General features: G+C 30.3%; 1 protein-coding gene across 2 annotated transcripts; it reads right to left on the bottom strand.

Moving 5' to 3' along the window:
- On the bottom strand, window positions 1-8,453 carry LOC134710016 (barrier-to-autointegration factor-like). Of its 2 annotated transcripts, none has more exons than XM_063570161.1 (3): window positions 8,312-8,453; window positions 7,007-7,136; window positions 1-407 (listed from the first exon to the last, which is right to left on the bottom strand). In XM_063570161.1, exons 2-3 carry the CDS (start codon window positions 7,130-7,132, stop codon window positions 261-263), a joined length of 273 nt encoding a protein of 90 aa, XP_063426231.1. In that variant the 5' UTR covers window positions 7,133-7,136; window positions 8,312-8,453; the 3' UTR covers window positions 1-260. The 2 variants fall into 2 exon arrangements, with proteins under 2 accessions (XP_063426231.1, XP_063426232.1); XM_063570162.1 differs by lacking the exon at window positions 8,312-8,453 and adding an exon at window positions 8,115-8,210.
- Between the last annotated feature and the right edge of the window lie 982 nt (window positions 8,454-9,435).

Raw genomic sequence — 9,435 nt, 5'->3', positions numbered from 1 at the left:
AAATAGTAATTGCAACCTACTTTGTTACACAGACAGATTTAGATTGAACTATTATCATGATTATTAACATTCAAAAATATGTATTTTATTTTCAAATTTTTAATTCAGAATATTTGTATTTGACAATACACAATCAAAGTCCTTGGTTGATTAACAAAGATACATTAAATGCTGACCAATAAAACACTTGCAAGATGATAAAAGGTACCACATTTATAGGATGATAATAGTTTTACATTTTTATCGTACTGATACAACATTCACAAGAATTGATCACACCACTCTTTTAAGCATTGAAAGCAGTCATTCTGTTGTTTTGAAGTAGCTCCAGTCAAATCTTTCAACCAATCTTTAAACATATCTTCATCTTTTTTCAGCACTAAAAACTGCCCTAAGACAACATAGGCCTGAAAAAAGATATACAAAAAGCATTAAGAAAAAACGTTTGTTTAGGGAGGGTTTCTTAATTTCTAAAAATATTATCGGTAGGTAGAATTTTTTATGTCATTTTACTAATTCATATTTATATAATCAAGTATAGGGTCAACCTGTAATTCTGTCATTATTCACTATAAACCAATGAAAACTTTAGACTAGGTTTTTAAATTTTGCATTACATCATTACTATGAAAATCATCACTTCAATTTTTTAACAGACAGATCTTTTTTTTTTTTTTATTTTTATTTTTTTTATCCAACATATATAATATACAACAGTACAGTTTTCAAACAATAAGTTCATATATATAAATGTAATATAATACAACCTATTAGAAAATGTATAGAACTTGAAAATAACATTTTGTTTGGATTTTATAATTGTATCTTATTAAAAAGGACATACAAAAAAAATATAGAGAATTAATAAATAAAAGAATTAAAAGATGATTAAAGAAAAAGAAAAAAAAACAAAAAAAAAGCAACAAAAAAAAACAATATAAAAAAAAAAAAAAAAAAAAAAAAAAAAATCAAAAAAAAAATCATTTGGATGTCTGCTAATTTTTTCATAGTTGCTCATCCACCAAATTATCCTGTAAAGCCTCTTGGTAAATGCACCAAGCTTGATTAAACTTTTCAAAACATTTATTTTTAACTGATATCTTCTTCTCCAAAATATAATGATGCTTTATTTTTTCAATCAATGCTGTTAAACTTAATTCTCCTTTAAAATATCGTGTATTATATATATATTGTTTAATCCAGAGAAAAATATTGTTTTGAGGGTCACCTTTGTACATTCGTGATAAATTTCCAAACAAAAAAATATCCTGTGTAAATGGTATACTAATACCGTTATGGAGAAACCACATTTCAGTTTGCTCAATAAATTGTTGTACATAATAACAATCCCACAGTATATGTTCAATTGATTCAAGTTCAGTCTTACAAAAAGTACAATATGGGTTTTGCACAATCCCAATTTTGTTTAAAAACGTATTTGTTGCCAGAATTTTATGATTAATTCTATACTGAAGCCATTGTAGCTTAGTATTTTTTGTAATAGCAAATGGTAGTTGAAAAATCTTTTTCCAGTTTTGATTTTCTAAACCTAAAATTGCTTCCCATCTTTTTACTCCTGTAGGAACAGTGTTGTTTTTGTTTAGCACCAAATACATATCTTTAGATCCCTTTTTGCTTTTGAGAATGGTCTTTATAACTGATGGTATGAAAGGAGATACTAATTTATAATCTCCCCTTTTAATTTTTTTGGAAGTCTTAGTTAGCATAGAAATTATGCTATTATATTTCATGATGTCTATATCCATCTGAAAACACTCCTGAAATTGATAAAAATTTAGAAAGGTACCATTCTCCCCCACAATATCATTTACATATAAAATACCCTTACTATGCCAGTCTTTGAAAAAAACTGGTTTGTTATCAATTTGGAATAGGTTATTCATCCAAATTGGACTGGAAAGAAAATATTCCCAGTCGTGCAAATTCATTTCTTTTTCAATTACCATTTGCCAAGCACCCAGTACATCTTTCCAAAATTTATTCTTGATACTTTGCTGTAGTTGCTTTACATAGCTATTACCACAACTAAATAATCTATCTTTATCAACATATGACAAAAATATATTTCGCCATTTACAATCATTTCTACAAATTCTTCTAATCCAAGTACATTTCAAAGCATTTATAAAAGCATGTAAATTAATCATTTTTAAGCCTCCATCACAATAATCTTTTTGTATTACATCTTTTTTCACTCTATGAACTGGTGAGTTCCAAATAAACTTATACATCAGTTCATTTATCTGTTTAATAATATCTTCACTTGGATTAGGTAGTGACAATATTAAATGATTTAAAATTGGCAACATAAGTGTCTTTACAACAGTAATTCGACCAATAACAGTAATGTTACGTCTAGACCATTGTTTGACTAGTCTTTTTATTTTTACAATATTTTCATCATAATTGATTTTAACTAGTTTTTCTAAATCAACATCAAAATTAACACCCAATAATTTAAAGGATGTGCTTCCCCAAGTAAGATTTTGATTTGTACTAAGTGTCTCTGTGCTGTACTTTTTACTTCCAATCCAAATGACATGAGTTTTGGAAAAATTCATATTCAAACCAGAAATTTTAGCAAACCAATCTAGTTCCAATAATGCCTCATTTAAAGATTCTTCACTACCATCTAGAAGTAGTGATGTATCGTCAGCAAACTGCGAGAGTTTGTGTTCAACATCAAGAACTTTGATTCCATTTATATTTTTGTTATCTCTTATTTTTAACGCTAAAATTTCAGCACAAAGAATGAAAAGATAAGGCGATAGTGGATCACCTTGCCTACAACCCCGTTCAACAGTGAAAAAGTCTGAAAGATTCCCTCCCTGAATGACTGCTGAATTAATGCTTTGATAGAGCACTTTCACCCAATTTATAATAGAATCGCCAAAATTAAAAAATTTCAATACATTTAAAAGAAATTCCCATGAAATGGAATCAAAGGCTTTTTCAAAATCTATCAGCAATAAAAGGCCTGGTATATCATTATCTTCAGTATATTCCATGATATCATAGATCAATCTTAGATTTTCCCCAATATATCTTCCACTCATAAAACCTGTCTGATCAGTATCAATAAGTTTAGTCAAAACTGTTCTAAATCTTCCTGCTATAACCCCAGAGCCAATTTTATATACAGTATTAAGCAAAGATATAGGGCGCCAGTTTTTTAAAAAATGTCTAGGTTTGTTACCCTTTGGAAGACATGTAATTATCCCCTGTTTTTGAGTAACAGAAAGTTCCCCTTTATCATACCCTGCATTCAAGGATCTTACAACAAAAATTTTTAAGTCAGGCCAGAAAAATTTAAAAAATTCACTTGAAAAACCATCTGATCCAGGCGTTTTATTGCTTTTCATTCTTTTTAAAGTTTCACCAGCTTCCTGAACTGATATTTCACCTTCTAGTTTATCTTGTTCATCCAAAGATAACTTTCTAACATTTACATTTTGTAGACTATTTTCAATATCTTTAGGTTTACAACATTCAACATCTCTGTTTTTGTACAAATTTTCATAAAATATTTTAACCTGTTTAAGTATTTCTTTTTGGTTAGTTGCAATATCACCATTTTCTTTTTCAACCTTTGGAATAATCTTGCTGGTAAAATTCTTAGATTCAAGTCCACAAAAATAACTTGTGGGTTTTTCTCCCTCTTCTATCCACTGTATTCTAGATCGAACTATTTTACCATGCATTTTTTCCTTTCTGAATTTTTCTAGTTCATTTTTTTTGTCTTCCAATTGCTGTATAGAACCTGAGTTTACATTTTCTTCTAAAATATTAATGTCATCTTTTAAAGTTTTTTCCCTTCTCTCTCTTTCCTTCTTTTTGAAGCTAGAGTATGAGATAGTTTTGCCCCTCACCTCCATTAATAGAGTTTCCAAAAACAACTGACTGTTAATTGTAAAATGAAGATCATTATTATTCACTTCATTAATATTGTCAAAATTATATACCAAGGCTGCATACTGTTTTTTTACATCCAAAATTTTTTCCTTGATAACATTAACATAGTCAGCATCATACAACAAAGAATTATTGAACTTCCATAAACCTTTCCCCCTAATGAATGGATTCAATTCAAGTTCTAGAATAATTCTAGAATGATCCGATCGGTAACTGGGTTCTACACAGCAATTTTTCAAAAACGACAAAATGTTTTCAGAAAATAAGAAAAAATCAAGCCTAGCTTGTTTGAAAGGTGATTTTTTTCTCCAAGTGTATCTACACAGGTCAGGAAAAAGTTCCCTAAAGGGGTCAACTAGAGATCTATCGTCAATCAATTCTAAAAGTTTGTCTCTAGCATTAGGATTATTTATGTGTAAATAATTATAACAATCTAAATTTGGATTTAACACAAGATTAAAATCTCCACAGATAATAAAACACTCATTTTCAAAATCATCAATAATTGACATAATATGCTCATAAAAAAATGGACTGTCAGTATTTGGGCCATATATAGTTATGAGAGTAAAACGGACTTTATCTACAACCAAATCCAAAGCTAAGTAGTTTCCATCAATGTCCCTTTTTTCTTTAAGTACTTTCCACTCAAAATTATTTTTAAACATAATAGCTACACCTCTTGAATTTGAAGAAAAGGATGAAAAGTAGCATTCATATCCCCATAACGTTCTTATACTATTTTCTTTATCCACTGTGAAATGAGTGTCTTGAAGACAATAAATGTTATGGTTTCCAGATTTTAGAAAACTAAATACATCCCTCCTTTTAGATAAATCACCCAGACCCTGGCAGTTAACAGACAGTATCTTTAAAGAGCCCATAATGGTTTGAAATATGTGTACATCATCATTTCATATAAGCATGCATTTTTACATATGATCATCCATATTATACATTCACATGAGACACAAAGACATATACGCAAAGGTTTGCTCAAAACATCTAGATATGGTGGTATAAAAATTCTCAACATACATGTATTACCAAGCCTCGTACATGGACCAACAGTGTTATTCAATACTTTACAGACATTCAATTCATAGAAAAAAATAAAATTAACAGACAAAAAAAGTGTTAAAAAAATTAAATATTTCAATATGTTTTGCCACATTGTAGTTGGGATTTGTCAGTTTATGCAGTTTGCCTTATATGACACCAACAAAATAATAGTTCAACAAAAATTAAGATTATCTGTACAAAAAAAAAAATTAACATCAATATGTATTGTAGAAAGAAAATCAATACTATATATGATCTATAGTTAAAAGAGAGATAACTCTGATTTTTTTATACAAAGAAAGGGAGATAAGCACAAATATTAAGTCAAATATCAACAATGAACTATAGAATTCTCAAAACTGTCCGTGAGGTCTAAGTTCTAATTACGTAACATCTATTTCCCTTGCTGTACTCTGTAATGAATGTCATCATATAGTCCAAATTTCAGCTGAAGTCCTGCAGGTGTTCTACCATAAATTCCACAATTAAAGTACCAGACAGACTCAAACTCGTCAGTTTTTCTAAGTCTCTCAATTAAACTCATGTTTCTTTGAGTAACGTCATCCACAAATCTAATTTTACTGGTCAATTCTTTCCTACATCTCATAATTTGGCGCTTAACATCACTACTGAATAGCTTGACAATAACTGGATAGGGCCCAGCCTTTTGGGATGGTATACGATGGATTGCAACCACATCTCTGTTTTCTAATTGCACATTTAGTTCTTTTTTCACAGTTTCCATAAAGTCCTTTCTAAGATCTTGTTTATCCTTTCTTGGAAAATTTATTATTTTAATGTTATTTTTTCTCGAGTACTGCTCGCTTATATCAGCCTGTCTTGAAAGTCGACTTGTTTCGTTTAAGTCTCTTCTAATTGTTGTATTGGAATACTGTATAGCTTGTATCTTATTTTTCAGGTCTTCATTTTCTATAGTTAAAGCATCAAATTTTTCCTGCATTTCATTTTTAACTTCTTCCACTTTTTCATCAATCTTCTTTTGTACAGTTATTTCAAATTCATTCATCAGCTTTTTGACAATTAAAGTAACAACTTGCTCAAGATCACTAGTTTTAATCAGATCTTTTGTTACTCTATCAAGGTCCTCTCTCCTTGTCACACCTTCAAGTTTGATTTTAATTTCATCAATATCCTTTTGAAAGTTCATTATGCCAGATAAGTCTAAACTATTGTTTGATTCATTAGATACGTCTGAATGAGTTCGTTTACTAGGTGGTGGTTTATTCTTATCTACTTTTGCTGCAAGCAATGTCTGAACAGTATTCACAGGTTTAGTAGTAGGTCTTTTGTTTGTTGATTTTAAACCAGCTAAATTTTGCCCTGAAGACATACTGTACATATATTGTCACCTCTAGTAGTAGAAATCAATAATCAAATATCAAAATAGATCCTTCTGGAAAAAATCTTTCACAAGTCACAAAATTCTTCCTGTTGAAAAATATTCCACAAAAATTTTATCATTCTAATCTCCATTGAATTAGCTATCACATAGTACTAAATTCACAGACAGTGTCTTCCTAAATTTGTCATAAAGCTGCAAAAACTGGGAGCTAACTTTCTAAGGTGTTAACTGCTCGGCAGCCATATTGATTTCAGATCTTTATATCAATGTGTAGATCACATTCATAAGAATAGCGTGAATATAAATCGTTGCTAAAAGTTAACTCTTGGGATCTTTCCTTACCTTACTACATCAAGTTAATTTGAAAATCGTGAAATTAAACCAGAAAGGGCTAAATGCAAAATAAAGCATTTGTGAATATATGTTGGTTTACAGCATAGTTAAGGTAGTTATCGTTCTTGTTTAAAGGTTCTTGTAAAAACCAAAAATGGTACATGTAGTTGAAGACGGGTGGACAGACAGACAATGGTATACCATAATACCTCACGTAAACCGGTGTTTAAAATGTCTTTGTTTCAGCACCTGCTGAACTTTATGTGGGCATCTTCTTGTATTTTTGGGTTATATATCAAAAGTGATAAAACTTACACAATCAAAACCTGCTTCTGTCAGTCTACCACCATAAACTGGTCCAATCCCTGCCAGCTCTGTTACAGGTTTGTCACCCATTGGCTCCATTACAAAATTTCTGTGTTTTTGAGAAGTTGAAGACATTTTGCTACAGAGATAAGAAATTTACATATTATTAATTAGACTATGTAGACATACTGGTTGATTCTGTGAATGATCAGAAGTGGTCTTAGGAACAGGACCTAACATTTCAACTAGATACACCCAACAGACTTTCCATTTGAAAATGTTTCTACAAATAGTTAGTATAAAATAAATGAATCTGGAATAAAAGAGGGACGAAAAATATAAAATAAAAAATTCTTGAAGTATATGCAATTTGATAAACGGAAAACAATTTCTATTGCATATAAACTTTTCTTATTTTACTTGTTTATTATATGTCCAGTGATTGGTGGACAGGGATCATTATAAAACAATGTAAAACCAAACAACGAAATTTCATACATGTATAACTCTACAATTCAATATTAAGAAATTTTAAAGGTTGACCACAGAAGCAAAGTTTGGACTAAAAACAAAAAATTGACAAGACATATTTTTGAGAGTGCAGGACTTATAGACTCGCCAAAGTGAGAACTTGTCAAAATATCCATGCATCTTACCAAGTCCAAGGAATATGGAATCATTGTGGGAATAAATCCTATTACATAGTTGATAGATAAATGGATACACATTAATGACAGCTAAAGAACAAGACAATTCTTACTCTCACAAGTTACTTTACATATATATTAGCTTTCACTTTCGTTTTCTATTTAAAATGATAGTGTCACCATAACAACAATATATGTCCTTTACTGTCTATTTGGTAGATTAAACCAAAAAATTGTCTCCTGGTAAAATGTACCTGTTCACCATAACTGTGGGAGGTCGTTAGTTCAAAACCCAGCCTGGTCAAGCCAAAGACTAAAACATTTGGTATTTGCTACTTCTCCAGACAGCAAATAAATAATGAACAACATATGAACAAATTGCAATCAAATCAAAACAATGCTCACATTAATCATTTAATTAACATATGGATAAAACACATGGATTTTTTTGACAAAATCAGAACTTTTACCTGACACAACTAATAAGATATCAATGATGAGGAACGATAGGGGAAGCTCTCATGTTTTCCTAACAAATTAGTTAGGGAAATTATGGAAAACGAAAGTGGACTATAAACCTTGTGTGACGTCATTTTATTTGCAGTTGCCATTTCTTTAATCGCCCGATTGTTACTCCTTTCATATATAAGATTATGAAGATACTCACTTGAGTTGGGATTTTTCAGATTAAAGATAAATATTGTACTGTTTTATTGAGTTTCGTTTTCAGGAAATTGGCGCTTTCACAAGTAGTCAGTGTATAAAAGTAGCTTCAATCAGATCGGGCTTTCCAGCTATACACAAACGTTCAAAAGATTCAGACTTTTCCTTTTTATCTGTCCTCCTACCATGGGAGAACCATCAAATAAATAGCATTTATGATTTTGGTATAGGTAATTTAAATATTTGTACTGTCTTGTTTTGATGTTGCAATAATTGACCTTTTCAGGTAGGAGGGTAAAGATTTTTGTCTGAGTCAGTAACAAAAAATTCACACCTCTGAAGAACATATTTTTTTTAGTTTTTAGACATTATATAAACAATCAAATTTTTATCAAAATTAAAAAAAAGATAAACACCCTAAGGTTTGGAGAAAATATTGATTTAGAATAAATTTTGTTGGCATCTGCTTGACCACAATATTTGATCTAAGGGAAAAAAAAACATATCCCCCTCCCCTTTATAAAGTTAAATGGTTCTGCTCCCTAAATAATATTTGAAAAAAGGGAAGTGAGCCTGTTTCCTCTGAAACTATAAATTTATAGGAAAAGCATATGTAATAGGTATAAAGGATTGGTTTTTCTGAGACAAGTGCCTGTGGGGTCTGAGGGGGTGGGGTGGGGTTCCATATATATGTCCCCATTCAAATGCATTGATCATATAAAATTGCTTTGCCAAGCACAGCTGGATACGACTGCAGATGTCCAACCCTGAACAGTTGAGGCAAAGATGGACACAATATAATCACTTGAACAGGTCTGAATTTGGAATGTAATTAAATATTTGACACATAATGTATCTGACACAGAATAACTGTAGTCACAGAACTTAGAGATTTATATTTATATTCAATATTTTGCTGGTTTACTCCTGGTTTGCCCACTTTTAATTCTACCAATTATCTATTAGCAGAGACTGTATTTATATGTCTCTGCTATTAGTAAAGAAAACAAAAAAGACAAAAGGTTTAATGAGCATACAATTGTATAGTCTGTTCCAACTTAGGTATGGTCAGGTATATTGTTAGTAAGTGCATTTTCTGCATATTCAGGTTGTTTTTTGTATAGAAAA

The sequence above is a fragment of the Mytilus trossulus genome, chromosome 3 (genome assembly GCF_036588685.1).
Source record: "Mytilus trossulus isolate FHL-02 chromosome 3, PNRI_Mtr1.1.1.hap1, whole genome shotgun sequence".
Classification (NCBI taxonomy): Eukaryota; Metazoa; Mollusca; class Bivalvia; order Mytilida; family Mytilidae; genus Mytilus; species Mytilus trossulus.
Note: the sequence above shows the minus strand (reverse complement) of the source record. Positions and strands in the feature narration are given on the sequence as shown.